Source organism: Corvus moneduloides, chromosome 22 (genome assembly GCF_009650955.1).
Source record: "Corvus moneduloides isolate bCorMon1 chromosome 22, bCorMon1.pri, whole genome shotgun sequence".
In the NCBI taxonomy this organism is placed as follows: Eukaryota; Metazoa; Chordata; class Aves; order Passeriformes; family Corvidae; genus Corvus; species Corvus moneduloides.
In genome coordinates, this window is record NC_045497.1 from 3,900,514 (window position 1) to 3,921,268 (window position 20,755).

General features: G+C 46.9%; 1 protein-coding gene across 2 annotated transcripts; it reads right to left on the reverse strand.

Moving 5' to 3' along the window:
* Positions 1–1,492: 1,492 nt before the first annotated feature.
* DNAJC11 (DnaJ heat shock protein family (Hsp40) member C11) lies at positions 1,493–20,693 on the reverse strand. 2 transcript variants are annotated; one of them, XM_032131393.1, is made up of 16 exons: positions 20,587–20,693; positions 17,183–17,312; positions 15,071–15,144; positions 13,780–13,881; positions 9,606–9,734; positions 8,908–9,030; positions 7,944–8,017; positions 6,764–6,953; positions 6,335–6,420; positions 5,793–5,909; positions 4,688–4,843; positions 4,466–4,535; positions 4,285–4,342; positions 3,512–3,654; positions 2,943–3,072; positions 1,493–2,323 (listed from the first exon to the last, which is right to left on the reverse strand). In XM_032131393.1, exons 1-16 carry the CDS (start codon positions 20,656–20,658, stop codon positions 2,298–2,300), a joined length of 1,680 nt encoding a protein of 559 aa, XP_031987284.1. In that variant the 5' UTR covers positions 20,659–20,693; the 3' UTR covers positions 1,493–2,297. The 2 variants fall into 2 exon arrangements, with proteins under 2 accessions (XP_031987284.1, XP_031987285.1); XM_032131394.1 differs by lacking the exons at positions 15,071–15,144; positions 20,587–20,693 and having other exon boundaries at positions 17,183–17,275.
* Positions 20,694–20,755: the final 62 nt, after the last annotated feature.

Sequence of the window (20,755 nt, forward strand, 5' to 3'; positions counted from 1 at the left end):
GCACCAGGTCCCTGCAGCCTCAGGGACAGCTGCAGAAACAGCCCTGGGGCAGCACTGCAACCCCTTGCAAGGACCGGAGATCTGGCTTGACCCAAACCAAGCCCTTGTGACCCCTCTGAGAGCTGTGCTGAAAGAGAGCTCCCTCCCTCCCTCGCTCCCCACCACCAGGCAGCATGGAGGACTCCAAACCACCCAAGGGCTGCCAGAGCCTTGGTGTCACCTTGCAGCTCCTGTATGTGCCACAATCCCGTAGGCACTGCTGCTCAGCCAGCTGCCATCAAAGCAGCAGCCTGAACACCTTGGCAAACTGAAAAGGTGGCTCAGCCTTTTGGAAGTGGCACTAGGTCACACTGGAAGCTAAGCTGGAAGCTCAGCTCTGCTTGCTTAGAGCTTCTGTTTTAATTCTGTTGGTAATTCTGAATTATAGAGTGATAAAGAGAAGTCCCAGGGGAGTAGTGGCTGTAAAATGGCAGCTGCTCACAGCAAGAATATGGTGGTGAAGGCTGTGGTTCTGCAGTGGGGCTGTTGTTAAGAGTCTTGGCAAAACTTGGCACTGACAAAAAACAAGGAAGAAAGGAGGAGGTGGGCTGGGGAGACCGACCGAGCATCTGGCTCTCAGGGATGCTCTTGTGAGAGTATTCTGCCATGTCCTAGTCTCTACAGGCTGGCTCCTCACTTCTGACCGTACACCTCACACAGTGACATCAAAAAGGAACTGGAGGAGATTCAGATTTCTGCCCAGTCCCACGGAGAGTGCTGTTACGTTTGCAAAACCTGCAACCCTTGCTTTCCAGGGGTTTCATCTCAGGAGCGTCCTACAGATGCAAAGGGAATGGCAGCTGCTTTTCAGCTGAATATAATTTATTGCACATTTTACATTTAATTTCAGATCGACAGAATGCTGGCCCTAAGTGAAATTGAGCCCTGCACCAGGAACTGGTCACAACTGGAAAGTTTTGGTTTTAATAAAAACAAATGAACACCCCTTCATAATATGAACTTGTTTTTTAGAGGGGAGAGCATCTCTTTTGGAAACCTCATTCTCCTCTCAGGTGCAGTGACCTGAGCACAGAGAACCAAAGCTGCCCAGAACAGGGGCCAAGTCCACATCAGGAAAGGAGTTACAGCAGTTGTCAAAAGCAGCTCTGCACTGCCAACACATGGGTGTTTTCCCCTCTGCTCTCACCCATGAGCAGCAAGGGCTGGTCTGGACTTAGCCAGAGCAAAACTATGACCAAGCCACGATGATTCCTTGTTTCTCTGTAAAAGCCTCAGTGATGCTGATGTACCCAGTGTGTAGCAGATTCTACAAGGTGCCGTTTCCAGCTGCTGTGTCACCAGGCCAGGACTGCCCTTCTGCTGGAAATCCCTGGCAGGGCTTCTAGGCAAGATAAAGTCAATGGATTTATGCCGTAACTGCTGCTTTTCAGAAAGGGCAGATGAGTGTTACATTTTCAGCTTTTTATCCATTTGGCCTCCCTCCTCACTTTGGTATGGTTTACTTTATGAACTACATTTATTCTTACTAGAAATAAATTAGATGTGAAGAGATAGTTGCAGCATCTGAATCAAATGAAATTAATTGCTGTCCTTCTCCCCCACTTGCTTTCCTCTTTTTCTGGAAATCCTTGACAATACATGGTTGTGGGTGGCAGAAAAATTAATAAAACTATGATACACTGTGTCCTTGTCTGGAAGAGCAGTGTTGGAAATGAGCAGCTGGATGGACTGGTGCTGAAGAGGTCCATGTTACTACAAAAGGCAAATTCATTCATACTTACGCACATACTTTTCTTAACAAGTGCATTTCAAACACAGATTTGAGACTGAAACAATCACTGACCTCTCTCCAAAAGTATTTGCACAGGGGACTTCCAGGAGGTGGCCAGAGAACTGAAATTCCCCCCATGAGCAGGAGAAGGTGTGTTACCTACCCCAGGAAGTATGTGGAGAAGTGAGAACAGGTCTTCGTCCCTGCTGAGCGCCAGGAGGGAGGTGTGAGTGCACGAACGGGCCGTGGCCAGCTGGGAGCAGGATGCCCGCTCAGCCCCTCGGCAGAAAGCACTGTGCACTCAGAGTCACACTGCTTTATTGGGTACCGAGCCACAACTCAGATATTGCCTGGGAGCCGCCTGGAGCAGCAGGGTCTGTCCTTTTGTCCCTAACAGAACCGGCAGGACACCGCCTGCTATACAGACAGTAAAAATAAAAGTGTCTCTGTTCAAACTCGCAGCGTCCGGGGGAGGTTTTGCAGTTTCCGTTGACCCAGGTACCATGAGAGACACGTGTTTCCCGGATTAGCCATCGGCATCGATCCTGTGAGCTGTGGGGGAGAACAAGGAATGGACACGTGCTGGAGCCCACCATTGTACCACAGACAGGCAGGAACATTTCTGGCCACTAATGAGACGCAACTCCAGTATTTGGAGACATTGCCTCCAATGCACTTCTGGAAGCTCTGTCAGTTGGATGTGCTGCTCACACTGGGCAGGGAGCTGGTCTAGGGCAAACAAAGGTCTGTGCCCTTGACAGGGGTGTCAGTAAAAGTTGTCACAAGCAGATACTGGTTTCACAGAGCTATTCCACCAGGGAAAATATTTTGGCAGGTAAGATAAATGGGGACAAGGAAGAAATCTGGCTCAGGCCTCCATACATTAAATTCAGTCCCCAGATAGCCACCCAGTGCTGTGAACTGCACAGAAGGATGCTGGCACCTGTGGGAAGTCTCTGCTTCCAGCCCCAGTTAGAGGTACAGACTGGCTGGTACAAACAGCTGCAGAGTTGCTGCTGAGTTCTTTTGGGCCTTACTGCAGAAGCAAGTCATGGTCAGTCCATACCAGTAACCCCAGTTCTGAACCCCAGTTCTGTGTGCTTCACCACAGAGCTGAAGTAGTCCATTACTGGTTCCCCAAGGAAGATGCTGGGCAGCCTGTACTACTTACATTGCTTTGGTATCCTTAGGGCCTCATTGTCAGCTGACATCACTTGGTGCAGAACTCCTCGGAACTGATAAAGCACTTTCAAACTCTTCTCCTCACCCACGCAGGGGTCGTAGAAGCCTGGAAGCCCAGCCTTGAACCAGAGAAGGACAGACTGAGCATTAGGGAATGGACTTTCACAGCTCTCCAGCTGGCCAAAAACATTTATTAGTGCCAAGACAAGGTGTCATTAAAAAAAAAAAAAGGAGTTTTGTTGCCAGCAAGGTGAGACACTGGGGAATCACCTCTGCAAGTTTTCAGTGCATAGAAGTAAACCAGGGGGTTGGGAAGTTCCTGGTGTACAGCCCCAAGGTCTGTAACACCCACTGTCCCACAGTGCAGACACTGGCACTGGAAAAGCCCCGAGAAACAGAAGCTCCTGGAAGTTTGTAATACTTGGTATGTAAATGGCATCTGTGAATTGATCCAGAGCCACTGGAGAGATCCCCTGGCAGGACACCATATGGTTCAACCAAAATTCTGAGCCACACATTTGAGTCCCTGAATCTGGGCTTTGAAGAACAGCTACGTACCTTGGAGGCCTCTGTAAGGATGAGTTTAGAATCCTTCACCAAGCACTGCAGAGGCACAGTCACATCTATAACCTTCACCTTCTCATTCTTCCTGCTGTTGTCGTTAACAAACTTCCCATACCAGGCGTTCACTACAATCAGACCTGCATTTCCCAGGAAATCACAGCTGTGGTGGAAGGCTTCCACTGACAAAAAGACCATCCCAGCATTTTGTGTTGCTTTCAGTGAGACTTAATTCTCCTGGCCTGGACCCATGCTTCCCAACAAAGAACAACATTTTTAGTTGGGTGTTTGTTAGCAACCTTCAGCACTAGAATGGAGTGACAGGACTTCAGTGCCACACTGATGTGACAGTCCACATGGATTTCAGTTCACTTTGGAACATTCTGTGGAAAATTGCTAGTAACCATCAGAGATCAGATTCCCAGTACAATCCAGGAGCAAACCATGTAAGGGAGCAATCAGTGAAAGCTGAACTTCAGACTACAACTTTTGCACCTATTTATACACACACCTCTCTCTAGTGGAGAGGTGAATCCAGACTGTTGCCTTCAGTCTGTTGATCCACTTCACACCATGTCCCAAGATAATATTCTGTGATCCCTCTTAAGCTCAGGTACCTGGAGCTGAGTCATAGTGGGGCTCCCCCACTACGTGTGCAGCAGCAACTACACTGCACTTCATCAGTAGTGGGAATGAAGAAACAACGTGTTTGCACTGTTTCTTCTTCTCTTCAAATTTATAGAACAAGTAAATGATACAATAATCTTTACCCATTCTGGCTTCCTCTGCTTCAATTATCCTTCGGACTGACTCCTGCATTAACCGGACCTGTCACAACACAAGTGGCAGAGAAGAAATCATGCAGGGTCAGACACCATGGCCAGAAGAGAATGGTCCAGAGTGAAAAGAGTTTTCTTTCACTAAGAGGACCGAGTTACAAGAAAGACTCACTGCAGCTTCAGCCTCCTGCTTCTTCTGTAGGATGTCGCTGGCTGTGCTCTCCCGCTGCTTCTCCAGCTCTCTGGCAGAAGGAAGACAACATCTCATCAGGAACACATGGCTGGGATTCAGGCAGAAACTGGCAGGGTCTGCTTACCCACCCCAATTACAACTGACCCACAACCTCACACAAATGAGCCTGAGTGAGACTTCCTCAGGAAAGTGCAAACTCACCTCTCCTTCTGTGCCCTGAGGTAGGGTTTGATGACCAGCCTGTGCATGGCAAAGTAGATAACGAGAGGTCCCACGGTGGCATAGAACACGGCGCTGGGAAGCAGCTGATCTGTTAGGTGGACAGGGAAGAAGTAGGTCTGGCTGGCCCTATTCAGCCTGCAACAAAGAAGAGCAGAGGGACGGTAAGAGGAAAAGCAGAGCTGGATGTGCTTGATGAAGCACATTTAGCAGCAGTGTGTGCTGCTGAACCAAGGGGAGATGAATGAGGAGCTCGAAAAGGTGAAAGCCCAACAAACTGAAAAAGCCAACGGTAGGAAAGGCAGCTGACACCAGCCAGAGCCAGACTTTGAAGCAGCAGCTTGTGATAGTACCTGACCATTCTAAAGTTCTTTTTTTAATCTTAGGAGAATTTGCTTGGTCATTAATTTCAACAGAAAAAGGGACAAATGCTTCTAGAGAAGGCCTGTGTTCATAACAATGGCATGGGCCTTCAGGGCAGGTGTACATGAATATTTTTCTGATGTTTATAACAATATTTATTTTAGAAAACATGAGTTTCCTTGGGCCTGAGTTCTTTAGGCCCTCCAGCAGTTTCACACCCTGCCTGTATTTGGTCCCAATCCAAGTGCACCACAGCACAGGGACACTTAATGAGCTCTGTCCCTCTGTGAACTGCACCTTATTAATGGTAAAATCATCTGCATTTGGTAATGGTAGTTCCCTAATTCAAACATACACTTGTGTACAGCATAATACACATGGAATCCAGCTCTACTAATATTTTCAGAAATCTTCCATTCACTTACCAGAATGCTCCAAATCTCACTTTAAGCTGTATTCCAGAATATTCTGATGCCCACACACACACACACACACACACACACAGAGGGGGCTCAGGCTGTGAGTCACACCTGTGGAAGGCACCCACTGCTTACGGTGGGCTTACAGCTTGCCTTAGAGCTGAGGGCAGCTGCACCCCCTCCAAGTGATGTATCAATACACCTGTATTGCCCTGGGACTGGGACTTTCCCACCTGAATATTGGAAATAGAATCATGGAGGTTATGGTCAGCCTCTGTAATTAAGAGTTGTGATCTTGAACTGACTTGATTTTCAAGGAGACTCCTTGAGGAACACCAACGCTGACAGTGGCTCCTAAAACACTGTGTCTGGAAATCTTCCTCTCTGCTCCATACTCCACTATGGTCCCAAAGAAACCCGCCCTAGAATGACAGAACCAAGAACTGTTAAGACAGGGAAGACACTTGAATTTCTCTTGTAATTCCCAAACAAGTAAAGCATGGAAATGCATCTGACTGCAGCAGATGTTGGCCTCTGGAAGATTCACTGTGTATCTCCAAGGTGAGATTAGCCCTTCCAGCTTGCCAAGTAGTAAACAAGAACTTCTGGCTTTCTTGTTGGGGATGATACAGAGATATCATACACAAGTATTTTAAGTTCCACTTAACTCCAGAGGCACAAAGGGCCAAGCCTCCAAGACATTCACTTCAGCCTTTTAAAGGGTGAAAAGCAGATTCCCAAAAGCCACAGAAGCATTTGGTTTGTGTGGAACCTGGAGGCCTACAGCAGCAGGAGAGGTCAGAGTCCTCAGGCTGCGAGCAACGTGAATTCCCTCTTGAGCACTTACTTGAGAGAACCTTTCACTCGTGTTTGATCCTCATCCTGAAACTTATGCTGGTAACTGACCATCATGAAAGAATGGGGGATTCCCAGCTGAAACACAAGAGGGACAAATGTATGAAAATTGGCCACTGCTGAACTTTCCCCACAATTTCCTTTCTCACCCTTGATGTACCACAGAACACAGAGCAGTGCTTGCCACTTACAACCTCTGCTGTCTGTGTTGTCCTGACCTTACTCTAAGCTGACCCATGTCAGCTAAGACAATGCCAAGAGCTGTGCTCTGCCAAACAGCTGGTTACCTACATTAGGTCTAACGTGGGATATATCAGCTGCTCCTTTAACCTCTAATCCCAAAGCAAAATACTGGTGGGACAGGAAGGTGAGGCCCCTGTCTCCCACAGGGCAGGATCACCGTCCCACCTGTGGCTCTCACCTGCATTGCCACAGTGAAGTGGCTGGTTTTGGTGTCCCGGACAATACTGGTGTTCATGGCTGACTGGATGCCCCACCGCCACTGCAAGTAGCCCATCGTGTTCTTGTCCAGGTTGCGGGCCAGAACTGTGGTGAGGCCGGGGCGGACTCCGCGGGATGAGAACTGCAGGGCACAGTTTGTGGTGATGAAACTAGACAAATGAGGAAAAACTTGTCAGTGAAAAAAACACAGGCTCCCAGGTGGCCTCAAATTCCTTCTTGCCCAGGAACTTTGCTGCATGCCCAGAGACCGTCCTGCAAACAGCATGGTGCTTGAGGCTTTCAGGGAAAAATCAAAATTAACTTAGACTGCCCTGACCGCAGTGGCGCTCAGGAGAGCAGGCTGTGCCCTGGTTTACTGTCTGCACACAGCGCTGCCCAGGCAGCCGTTTGCATCCAGCCTTCCCCTTCCTGCCCTGTGCAGGTAACATCCTGGTCTCTGAAGAAGAACACACTGGGCTATTGGCACAGAGCAACCCTGCTATTTAATAATTCTTGGGCATCAGCTCTAAAAGCCAGCGCTAAAGCACTCTTCGGGGAACAAGAACCCTGTACAAGCTCTAAGGAATGGTATATTTACTGAATTCAAAAATATAAACAGAGGGAACCTACATGAGCTCCTGTGATGCTCTGACACGTGGCTCCAATCACAGCCCTTACCTTGTATTCTCCTTTGCAACCTGAGACCTCTATTCATTTGTAAACAGACATGACACTAGTTGCAAATTTGGCATTATTTCTCTAAAATATGACACATCATCTCCTGTTTTCTGTCAGAAACTCCCTCTCACACATGGAAGCATCAAAAGAGCTCCCCATTTTTTGTTCTGCTCCCAGCGCAAACAGCTGTTGCTCTGATTGGAAATCCTGCCTCAAGTACCACGATTAATGAGAAGATCAAGTACAAATCTTAGGATGTGGAACACAGACCTTCCTTAAACTGGAAATATGGAAAGGGAGAGCACCAACACCCAGAAATAATGCAAGTATTTTGACAATACAAGTATGACCTTAAGTCTAAAGCGAAAATACCTTATTTTGTAGGACAGAAAACAAATCCAAAATTAATGTGGAAGAGAATTCAAGTCATTTAGTTCCTTATTGTGGAATATTAACCACTAGGCTATTTCTCTAATATTTACCATCTTGGTGTAAGATTACGAAATATCTTCAGCCCAAAAAGAGGTCCGTGAAGGTCTCCAGCTCCAAACTCCAACTGTTGGAATGCACAATGCAGAGTGTTAGAAGAAAACATCCTTTACAACTGTGACAAAGTATGTCACAAGCATCATTTTCATCACAGCTGTTTTACACGCCTGGTAACATGGCAACATTTACCACCTCTTTCAGCACCCTCCCTTTTCTGCAGCTTTGCATTCAGAAGAAAAGGTGTCTCGCTGAGTTGGAGCTCATGGGTAAAACAAAGCCACTTTTGTAAGCTACAGGTGACTGCTGTTGGCACCTGCTTTGGTCACTGCAGGAAACGTGGAGAAAACTCCTCCCTCACAAAATCCTGACACAAATCAAAAGCCTCCAGTCTGTGAATCTCAAATGAGAAGAAGACTCCTCCTGAGCTGAGGAAGCAGGCTAGCAGGAGCTTGTGTGCAAGAAGGAAGGCGCAGACAGCTTCCAGCTATACCAGTGACACCACAAGCATCTCAAACACAGCCCAGCTTTCAGGTGCAACATGGGACCTTCCAGCTGCTCAGACCATATCTGCTGGGGGGGTCAAATTATTTTCCCCATAACTTCCTACCATGCAAGCAAAGCAGTTTTGGAAGCAAAGGCCAACTACTGCACTGCCCTAAAGTGCCTGCTCACAGCACTGTGCCTTCAGATGGAGAAATTAGAAAGACTAGAGACATCAGGTAACAATTCTGTCTGCACAAGTGAAGTCCAAATTGCATGGCCAAATGGAGGGGGGAGAAAAATAAGAAAAAACAAGGTTTGGTCTTCCCTTTGTCTCATATTCCTTTAAGAATTCCTTTTTCTACACTTTATAGAACATGAGAGATGAACCACAGCTAAAGTCTCCCCCTGCCCCCCCCCAAATAGAACAGTGGGTAATAGATTGAATATAACGTTGTATAACAGGTGTACTCTTACCTCTCCCCATCCCTTGGCAGATGTCACTCGTCTCAGTGCAAGATTAATTGATCCCCCTCCATTCCCATTCTGGGTGGAAAGGTTACCAGACAGTATTGCTGTATCTGTGGAAGTCAGGGGTGCCTGAAAAATGAATATATTGTTACTAGTAACTCTGATCCCAATTCACGCATTTAGTGCATGTTCTGCAAAGACATAATCACCACTGAAAAGTGTAAATGGTTTTGTAGTCAAACATCAAGCATGGCAAAAAGTCAGATAATTCTTACCATACCAGACACTTGTGACACCTGTAATGTACCACCTTGAAGTCCTGACCTCGAGCTGTAAACCCTTCTCATCTCTCTAGCAGACTAAATTCTCTGAAACAGGAAATGCTTCCCATTCTTTTCCTTATGCACATCCTCAAGACTGGGTGCCATTTGCTTTCATCCACTGAACACACCCCTTTCAGTGAGAACTGGGCACTGAGCATCCCCATTGGCAGGAGGGCAGGACCACTGCAGCCCACAGACCAGTCACCCGAACACTACAGAGCCAACCCAGCACTTGGCTGGCTCCAAGCTGCCTCCTCCCACCCGTGCTGGCCACCACGTCCCCCCCAAATCCTGTTGAGAAGCCCTGAGCAGCGTGTTCTCTGTTCCGTGGTGCCTCATTCGCTCACGCCCTGCTCACACGGCATCATCTGCCCTCCTCACCTCGATGGACTGGGATATGTGCATTTTGTTTATCTCAATCTGGGGAAAGTTGCTCCCAGGCACATCTTCATACTCCTCGTCGTAACGATCAAACAGGTCAGTGGCATCTATTCCCACACTAATTGTTCCCTGAGGGATGACAAGTGAAACAGGCATTTAGCATTAGCAAACATCTGGCGTACACAGGATGAGTGGCTGAACCATTCCTGGCATGATTACATTTTTGTGCAGTTTTCCATTGTCCTGCAATTACTTTAACCACTCTAAAATGCATTTCCTAATGCACAAGGCAAAAGTGAATGATGAAAATATTTCAAAACAGCAATATAAATCATCAAACAGACTGCAGAAAAGGCAGTTTTTCAGCACAAACTCCACTTGCAATCCCGGGAGGTCATTTTTCTGTTGTGACACATTACAGAAGCAGGTAGAACACCTTTACACAGCAGGTTTCTTCTTTCCCCACAACTGACTGTGCCCTGTCAGTATTTGAAAGTTGAAATAATATATTCTAGAAATTGATTTTCTTCAATGGAACTTAGTCAGAAAACCTCTACAGACTTCTTACGAGTTACCTAAACCAACTTAGGACTGAACTGTATCATTCACTTGCAATTGACCTTGTTAGTCAAATATTTTGATTTCTTTTTCTAGTTTATGTTTAGTGATCAGAGGGAAAGCTCGACAAAGACATACTTTTAGCAAGTGGTAAACATTTCCTTTCTCAGACCATAGAAAAACTTATTCCTATGGAAAACTAGGCCACAGCTCAATAGTCTGGCTACCTGCTGCTGTGCTCCCTCAGACTAACTGCAGGAGTGTGTTTCTTTGAAAAGAGCACAATTAGATCCTTGTCTGGGTCATATAACTTCAAGATGCTTTGGAAACCTTCCCTGTGGACCCATTTGACAGCATCCCAGCTCCTATAAAACGTACGGATTGCAATAAAAACCCCCCCTCTGTGTGCAAGCACAGACTGAACTCTGAGCAGTTTGTGTATGGAAACTATATAGCTGGGTAGGTACAAACCCCACTCACACTGAGGCCAAGCACAGATGGAATAAATCCTTATTTCAGTCTGAAAGAGCGTTTTTCCTTGATCGCTCCTCTCTAATCAAATGCTGGACCATAAATAAAGGAAGAATTGCAGAGTCTGGCAGGACTTGAACCTACTCTCTGCCTGGGCTCCCAGGCTATCTATTTGCTGCAGAGATTCCTAACCTCTTCTCAGTGTTTATTTTCTGATTACTTATGAAGCAAAAATTGGATAAATATTTTAAAACTGAAAGGTGTGGTTATTTCCAGTAGAACCCTGGAACAGGGGCTGTGGCCCAGCTGTTTACTAACCACCCTTGGCAGATGGTGAATTTCAGAGCAATTGCACTCATTGTTTTGAGTGGTGACACCAACAACCAGCTCCTGCCCTTTCAGGAACTATCTGCAAAGTCACCTTCAAGGGACTCCAGACTCTACAGCTTCTCCAGTTTCAGCCCTCTCCTATGCCATGCTGTTCCTTGAAACGAGGCCAAAAGAAGAGGGAAGCAATGGAAAACCTCTAACCACCCTGGAAGGGTGCAGTCCTGTACTAGCAAACACCCACTGGAGACCATCCTGCTGTATTTGGCTTACTGGTGCCACAATGCTGCACCCTTTGGAAAGATGCACCAAGATGCACACACATTCCTGAAATTCACTGCACCTCGTATCTCTAAAACACACTCAAAATATTACGATTTTCTTTTTCACACATATGAATTGTACAGCAAATATCCCTCCCAAGGAAAAAGGAAACCACCTGAACCTCTCCATGAAAATCCACAAGATCTGTTCAGAGAGAAGGAGCATCTTGCCGTTCCCTCCCCGGCTCCCCAGCAGACCTCCTACTCCTCTGCCTTTCCCTCAGGTGAGAGGTGGACCCTGGGCAGACCCTCCACCTCCTGCCAAGCAGGTGAAGTCACCCTCGGAGGTCTGTGGATCCTGGCAAGGAAACTGGTTCAGGCGCAAGCACAGGAAAAGCAGCAGATGGTAAAGTTAAAAATATTCCCAGAGAACGAGAGCACCCCTATGCCACCGGATAATGGAGGGGACTGCTGCTGCTCCCAGCTCCCATCAGCCACCTGCTCCGACCATGGGAAAGGAAGAGCACAGGAGAGAGCTGTAATGCCTGCTCAAAGTCAGCGGTGCCTGCACTGTGCTGCAGAGCAGCAGCTCGGCAGGGCAGGAAGCAGGAGTGGCACTACAGACCCATCGGAGCTGGGATCAGCTTTTAAAGTCACCTTTATTTGCCACCCTGCCAATAGGAAACAGACTTCACTGATGGAATTCGCAGATGTGCCAGAGGATATATACTTCCTCCTTACTTTTTTCTTAGCGATTTACCTTCAACCAACCTGGAAGTTGTGCCATGCTTTGCCTTGAGGGACCTGCATTCCTTAGATATTGGCCTTCCACAGCAGGAAAATAACTGGATTTAATTTCTCCTAACAGGAAGTTGTTCTTCTTAAACCTAGTAACGAACTTTTCAACCCTTCTGCACGTCTTTGAAAGGAAAAACAAAGCTCTAAAAGCAAATAGGAGACTCAATTTCAACCCTCCAAATTGCCTACATCTGGTTATTGCTCAACATTTCTGGTTAAAATGCTTTATTTTTGTGGAACTGTTTTATAGAACCAACAAAATGTTGGAAATTTTAAAATAACTTGCGCTCGTGTATGAAATGATCACAGCTGCGCTCCCCAATTCCACGGGAACACTGCCTGGAGAGGCATTTCCATCGGCTGCCAGCCGGCAATTGCTGTAAACACCCAGATGGCTAATTTTATCCCAGGACACAGGCTGAGGCTCACAGTGCAGCTCGCAGCCACGGCGAGGCGCCCAGGGAAAATGTCACATTCCTGAAGCAGGGAGCAGCAGAGTGGGAGATAACCGTGCCCCTCTCCGAGAGCATCTCTCTGACTCCACTCACCCGCACCTCCAGCAGGGATAGTTTGCCTGGCTCGTGGCACCCAGAAATCCCTTCCTGCCTGGAATAAAGCTGTCAATAGATACTCACACAACACTTTATGCTTGTTTATCCTTCCAGTACAAACCAGTTCTTAGTGTCTATGCCCTACCCACAGCCTGGGGATCTGTACAGTCCACTTGCTTTGTTAAGAGCAGTGCAAATCCAAAGGCAGTGCCAAGGTAAATGCCTCAAAATATTACAGCTCTGCTTAGATGGATGCTTTCCTTAGGATCCAGTCCTAAGCACCACTGCAATCCCACATCTGTCCACTCAGAGGACACTGTGATTTTACACTAACATATGAATTCATTCAGTTAATTGATGCAGCTCTTGGTAACGTTAGTCGCTGCATAAGAACCAAGATTTTTGTAATTCAACAAGCTTTGAAACTTCAGTCAGGGACCATCCTGACAAAGCCCAGGTTTGCCTCACACACTCATTAAGCCAAGAGCCAGCAAAGCCACCATGAATCTGAGCTATGGATACGCTGGCCAATCGCCACGTCTATCTTTCCCTGCCATCCCAATGGTATTCCTGAGCACCTCTGACCAGCCAAGGTTAGCTGTGAGGTGAGTCACTCGGGGTCAGAGTCTGCTGCTCAAACAGACCAAGATGGGAACAGCAGCTGGGATGATTCTCATCCTGAGGGCACGATCACGCTTTCCAAAACCAGGCACTAATCGTGACACTGGCAGGACCCCAATCCTGTTCAGGTTGACTTTGCTCACAGTGCTGCTGCCCAGCTGGCTCAGGGCTGCCTCAGATTTGTTGCTGGTTTCATTTGAATAGCTCCCTGCATTGTTGTGACACTGCAGCAGTGCCAAAGGGAAAAACTGTCAGGTAACTGCAGTGAGTTACATTTTATTTAGAAAACTTGGAAAGAAATCATAAATATTTCAGTGTTAGGTCTATTTTCTGAAAATTGCTGAAAAAGGTATTATGTCCCAACATGTTTCTCTAAGAAAAGAAGAACATTCAGTAGGGGATTGTTCAAAGAGTGAGCTGTTCTCCCTATATTATGCAGAGAAACTGCAAAGACAGAAAGTCATGCAGCAAGTATAGACACATGAGGGGCTCTTCCCTACAGGCCCTCACCTAGGCTCCGCACACCCTGCACACTGGTGATAATTACAGATCCACTCTTGAGACCAGGATTAAGTCTTTGCTTACCTTTGGATTAGTTCGCTGCTGCAGTCTCCTCTCTTCCCTCTCTCTCTGCAAACGCTCAAATTCTTCCCTGATTTCAGCTGCAGTTCTCTTTCGTTCCACAACCTGCTCAAAAAGAAATGAAAACCAAACGATTACCAGGCAGAGGCTGCTCAGGGCATTGTGGTGCTGGAGGGTCAGAGGCCCATGGATGCAGGATGCACTACCACGCTGCCCTGGCTGCTGAAACCACCCTGCACAAATTTCAATAGGCAGAGTTTGGAACAAAGCACCCGGGCCAGATTAAAGGGCAGGCATGAGAGAAAACCCCATGCCTTGTGAGAAGGGAAAATGGTTTTGTTATTTCTATTCCCTGGACAAAACCAGGGCAAAGATCTTTCCAAGCAAAACTACAAGACACTGCAGTGCAGCTGTTACCCTCAGCGATCCATTAACTGCTCTACCAAGTGTGGACACAAAAATGAAAATGACTGAAAGTCTCCAGCCTGAGGTAAACTGATTCAATGAGAGTTGTGTGATTGTAGGCTATGCTGGTTCACAGCTGCTTACCTGACAAGGCTCAGGGAATTTTTTACACAGGCCCAGTTTTGGAATGGATAGAAGGAGTATTTGGTTTGGCTTTTCAAAACAAGATCAAGTCTGCCAAAAGCAGTTCAAAAACATCTGTTACATCCTGGATCTGCTCCACATTTCTAGCAACTGACTCCAAGTTTGACCTTGGTGCTGACCTGACCCAATACCATACGATTCTGCTTCAAGCAGCACAGTGCAATCAACTAGGGCTGGCAGAGGCCAGCAAGGGACTCAAGAGCTGGACAGACATGAATGGAGAAGTTCTGTTCCAAAGCCCATAAAACCCAACCAAAACTAAACCAAACCAAAACCACAAAAAACCCCACCCCAACAAGCCCAGGAAGAAAAAGTAATTTCAAACTCAGAAACTAGTTGATGCTGAAAAAAACAAGTTTCAGATGAAAAAGATGGGATTAGATGGACAATAATGACACATTTGTCTCAGATAAAGATGTTGCCTGTCATGGTAATATCCTACCAGGGAACTCTGAATGTCAGGTTTATTGTTCTCTTGTCAAGTGCAAAACCAAAAGGTTCTTTGAAAATCCATCATGGTGTTTCAGCAGGGACAGAGAGAGACAGAAGTAACTAACCAAGAATGCCTTCAAACCAACAGGCATTTATTACCAGCCAGGTGTCAGTGTAGCTGATAGAACAACAATGGCAGATAAAGGTGGGCTTAGTCAAAGCCACTGGCCATAACGTGCTCAATTTCTCTCACCTCCCAGCCTTCCATCTCCAGTCCTCTCCTCCCATATATGTCATAGATGGCTCTGGTCTGTGGATCACTAAGCACTGTAAATTGAAACCAAAAGAGAGGAGAGAACTCAGTTTTTGGTCTTCTCCTCTGATTTCGGACCAAAACACTCATGATATTTGGAATTCAAGCACAGATCCTGGAAACATCTTGTTCTACAGTTGCACATTAACCCCTTTGAGGCTTCCACATGCTTTACTGAGAGGACATACTGACTTTTCCCCCCAACAAATCCAATTTTTTTCTTCTTCTTTTTCTGAAACAAGAAAGTGGAAAGAACACAAGAGACATGCAGCCTAAGTGAATGTGTAGGGGGGTTTCTAACACCGCTTTCTTTGACTGAAGGTGACGCAAGCCCTCTAACAACCATGCAGATTATGAGTAATTTGGCCAGAGCAGTCCCTGGGCCCTACCTGGAAATGGCACCCACCTCTGTCTGGCTTTCAAAGCTCTATGGTGCTTCCTTTGATCTTCCTCACCATCCATGTCCACTGATCCTTTCCCACCTAGTTCCCCACACGTGGTACATGCCAAGCACCAACAGAGCAATTTCCATGAGGCAGTTCACACCTTGCCAAACATTAACTAAGAGGTAATGGCAAAGGTGTGTGTAGAATCTGAACCTCCCAAAACCTCACCCAATGCAATGGACAACACAAAACACAACAGGAGACTGCAGAACAGTTACTTTAGAAAAAGAGTGGGCACAGAATTAGGAAGAATCTTTAAAGGGTAAGGCATATTTAAATGCATAAGTTCCTATAACACACCTTTCTGTAAGAAAAAAATAAATCAAAAAATCACTATTTCCTCTTCCAGGGTTTCAAGACCAGGTTTATCATTATCATGTATTTCTTGTGGCTGTGGGGAAACTGATGTGTCCCCAGGGAGCTAGGGGAGTACAGTAAGGCAAAAAGAGGCTTATACTGGTAATTAAGTTTTGGTCTGAACTAGTGGAATATTATTGGACTTGCTAAATGTCACAGGCAGACACTGCTTTTTATGAATTCTGATAAAATGAATCTTTTGTCATGTGGTATTAAGAGATGGAAGAGGAGAAACAGAAAATAGGCAGGAGGTAGAATGGCTCATTTCCAAGATGTCAAAATTTTTGCTTGTAACATACTACACTCACATTTGGTACTAAACCCAATTTCCATGTTCATTGCAAGGCAGAGCCAAGAGGAGCCAGAAAATTCAAAGGGAAGCTGCTGCCTCTAATGTAAGGCCACTCACCACACTAAAATGAAATTACTGAAGCACTGTGAGTTTTTGTTCCCCACATCATCAAGGTCAGACCTTCCCTGCTCTCCCAGCAAAAGCTTCCACATGTCCTAACACCTAACCTAGGGACAACAGGAAAGACTCCACACATGCTCAAGTCCAACTGGAAGGAACAAATGCTTATCAGTCAAAACTAGGGGAGTAAAAAATATTCACTTATATTTGATGTTGAATGGGGGAATATTTATTCATAATTTTGCTTTAGTTTGTCTTCAGGCTCCAGGACTGGGTGCACCAGGTTTGTAACATGGATGACTCCTATCAGCTTCTAATCCACCTGCACTCCAGGTGCAACTTGCACACCAGGATTTAAGTAAATTTCAGTTTAATTCAGTGTATTTGAAAAGGGCTTTGGCACAAGAATAAACTCTAACTGCTATGAATCAGTTGTCCTTTCAGTCTGAGCATACAGAAGAACTTGCTGGAAATGGAGACCACAGCCAGGTGACAGGGAACAGAACCCAGGGATGCAGCAGTTCATCAGTACAATATGAAACTGCCTCTCTGTTTGAAGCTTTTCAGTCTTTATTCTCCTATGGAAGAGGTCTTCAGAAGTAAGGGAAGTGATAAGAAGATCATTTACAACATGCAGGAGGTAAGACGGACACTCCACATCTCATTCCCTGCAGTATTTATATGGCATTTCTCCTCTGACTTATGGGACAGAAGCAGGAAACAGCATTGATAAGTACCAGAAAATTTAATTATTACTCTGTAATAATAAATAGCTTCAAAAAGCATGAAGACACAGCTCTCCCAGAAACCCCCTGCAAAGTTCAGCCTCCCCCTGACCTTCATACGCTTGGTGGACAAGGTTGAAGAGCCGCTCAGCCTGGGTTTTGAGCTCGGGGTCGCGGTGCTTGTCGGGGTGGTACAGCATGCATAGCCGGCGGTACGCAGCCTTCAGCTCCTCCTGGGAGGCCTGTAAAAACCACCAAAAATGAACTCAAGGACAGCCAATGCCCCTTCCAAAAGGCCACTCTCAAAATCAGCCCTGAAAGGAAAGTCTGTCAGCTGTTTTGGCCCAAAATCAAGAATGGACTATTGCTTCATTACATAAGTTAATAAAATATTCAGTAAACACACCAGGATTGTCCACACTATCTGTAGTGCAACAAGAGACCTCAACAGCTCATCAGTGTATACCCAGGTATGAAAAACTGTGTAAAAACCCCACCACCCAAGCAACCCATGTTCAGATGTTAGTTGTATTATGCAACTACTATCCCCTCCAAATCAGAAGAGCAAGAAAAAGCAGAGTTGCATCAGATAAAAATACATAAATCCAGAGATGTACAACAAATTCTACACATATTTCAATCTTAACCCTCAAGGAGACGCCTTAGCTATTCAAAAGCACTGACTTTCCACAGCTGTAAAGGTAAGAAATGTAAACCCACGGTTCTACACTCATCCCAGCACCTGCCTTGTGCTCCCCAGTACCCCTTTCTGCTCCCCAGGAGGGTCTGTATTGTGCTGCAAGGGAGGAAGCTGCATCATCTGCCCACAAAGCCACAGACAGATAACCATGAGAACAGAGTGCCACCAAATGCATCAAGAACGAACCCGCCTTGTCCTTTACTGCAACCACTCTGGGACCTCAGATGGCACCTGGCCTCGTTCCAAGGACATGGATGGCTCTCTCAGAATCAATACAGAAAAACCCCTGGTCCTTCCATTATCATCTCCCAGCAATGTTATTTTTGGACTCTTACCAGAGTCCTGGTAATCTCCCCTCTCTCACCTCACCCTGCTACATCCCTTGCATTGCAGGTCCTGCCCATTCCTTGGCGATTGCTTAACACCTACTTTTTAGAAGTACAGTTGCTAAAATCAACCAGAGCTTCCCCCAGGCAGAGCTTGAAAGAGCCCAACCATCCAGTTCCCAAACTGTCTGGGCAGGAACCAGTTCCTGGGTACAGGAAGCCATTCCTGGAAGAACACCCAGAGTAAAAGAACCAAAACCTGATGGTCCAGGCTGTCCCCAGGGGCTGCCACAGTCAGGACCCAGTGCAGTCAGTGAGGGGGGCACTCAGACAGGGGTGGATTTACAGACACAAATTCCATTTACTCTTGACACCCTTCAGGAAGCAAAGCTGCCACAGGTTCCTAGCTTTCACTGGGGAAATAAAGGTCCTAAAAGGTAATTTCTTAAAGTAGTATCTTTTTTACCACTTGTGGCAAGGAGCGTTTCCATCACAGAAACACACTCACTTCTGTCTCAATGCCAGGAATCCGTTTGGATTTGAGGACAGATCAGAATGTTTTTTCTGCATGTTTGTACTGTTTCATGTTAATGTTTTGAAATGATACAGCAAAAGGGGAGCTGCCAAATTTGCTGGTCCCAAGACAGTAAGGACAGCTACAATTAGCTTTTTTCTTTCTACTACCTTGTGCTTTCTTTGATATCAAATTTAAACTTGACTGGGAAGACAGGGGAACATACAGGCCCAAAATGGCATTTTAAAATCAAATTAATGATAAATGGTTTAATGTGCTATTGATTATGTAATAGAAACGAGCAGGTTCGTTTTTCATAAATGCCATGTTCAATAAAATGTTAGATTGGGCATTTCATCATCACTGAGTAGTTTGGGTCATTGGTTCAATATTCCATGAGCAACAGTCTCTTTGAAACCGCTAAAGAAACCCTGACATCATTTTTAGACTGCCAGGAAGTGCAGTCACAAATAATTGTATGTAAGTTACATTTTTATTATCAAAACCCTAGTCAACATTAAAAGGCCTCCCATCTCCCTACTTGAGGTTTAAATGGCCTCATTTAAGGTCTCAAACACAGCACCACCTTTTTAGCAGACTAACATCTCTAAAAGATGAACCATTCACACACACAGAGAGCAATTCCTGCTCACAGGATCCTGCCTCCATGAGGTCACTACAGTTCCAAGCTCAGCTGTCACATCACCCTGTGCTCAGTACCCAGACATGCTGTTCACCGCATCCACTACAGGACAGTATTGCTGAAGATAATTAGCAAGGGGCAATTAACAAAGCACACACTCCTCTCTGTTGGAATTACTCCCTTGCAGACCCCTTTAACTCAGTTTCCAGCTCCCCACTGTACGAAACCCGAATGTCCTGCTCTGGAAGCCTGGCTAAGTTAACCGTTAAACTTTCCCCAGCAGTCACAACCCTTGCGCGGTTCCCACCTCACCGTTTTAACCACTGCACGCTGCTGACGTTTTGGAGGGGAATTACGAAAGCTCCCAAGGAATGTACAAGCATGGCCCCGTCGGCTTTGAACCAGATGTGGGCTCGAGTCACACAGAATTTTTTTTAAAAGTAGCTCAGCATCAGGGAGTTCTGCAAACAGCGTGGCCATCATATGCTGTTCCTTCAGGAATGCAGCAGATTCCCACATATGAGACACAGGAGACTGGCCCCGTAGCTCAGGGACTGACAGCAGTCCCAAAGGGAACTCTTCCAAGCTATCAGACTGAATCGCTTCCAAATCTGGATCTCCCATTGCACGCAGCGGTGGTTCAGTACGAGCCTCGTCCAACTACAGCGGCCACACCCAGGCTGGCGGGCTTGATGAGCTGTCTATACATATATACACACATGCACATATATATAATAGATCGATATTGCTGCTGCACTTGCTGAAACAAACTACAGCACAGTTCCTACATCCAGATCTTTGGGGATCTGCCTAATAATTACTATAAAAAAAGCAGTTGCCTCTCATTAAGTTCCAAACTGTGCCGGTGTAACAAACCTGCACCAATTAATAGCCATCTATTCTTAAAAGTGAAATCAAGGACTCTCGACCCTCCTTTCTTTGGCGGGAAAGATGTTTTGCAAAACAGTAGGTGTTTCCAAATTGGAAACGTTCGGGAAGTCTCCACAGCCGTGCCCGAGCCCGCGACCGAGGGGACGCGGGTGTGCCCCGCGTGCGCGGAGTTGCATCAGGAGCGCCTCGGGAGAGCCCAAACCGCCACAATTCTGAACAAACCACGCATTTCTCGGTCCCAGCCGCCGCTCACCCGGCGCACTCAACCGGGAGCCCCGCGGCCTGGCCCGAGCTCTCCCGCCCCGCCGTCGGCGGCAGCAGCAGCAGCCCGGCCCGGGCGGAGGACACGCCGCAGGGGCGCCGCTCCCGCCGCGGCGAGCACGAGGGTCTCGTCCCGCCCCGCCCCGCGCGGCCCCAGCCCCGCGCGGCCCCGCGGCCGCACCTCGCGGCGCACGTTCAGCAGCCCGTAGTAGTCCTCGTTGTCCGGCGCCTCCTCGCCCAAGGCCGCCGCCATCGTCCCGACCTCTCACCCCGCGCCGCGCGCTGCGGCGCCACCTGCCGGCCCGGCGGTCCGGCCGCCCCCCGGCGCACGCGCGCGGGCCCCGCCCCCC

Coding starts and splice junctions, on each gene's coding strand:
- DNAJC11 (XM_032131393.1), bottom strand. CDS start 20,658: ATGGCGGCGGCCTTGGGCGAGGAGGCGCCGGACAACGAGGACTACTAC. Junction 9,031..9,605: donor ACATATCCCAGTCCATCGAG/GTGAGGAGGGCA, acceptor TTCATTTTTCAG/GCACCCCTGACTTCCACAGA. Junction 4,536..4,687: donor CTCAGGGCACAGAAGGAGAG/GTGAGTTTGCAC, acceptor TCCTTCTGCCAG/AGAGCTGGAGAAGCAGCGGG.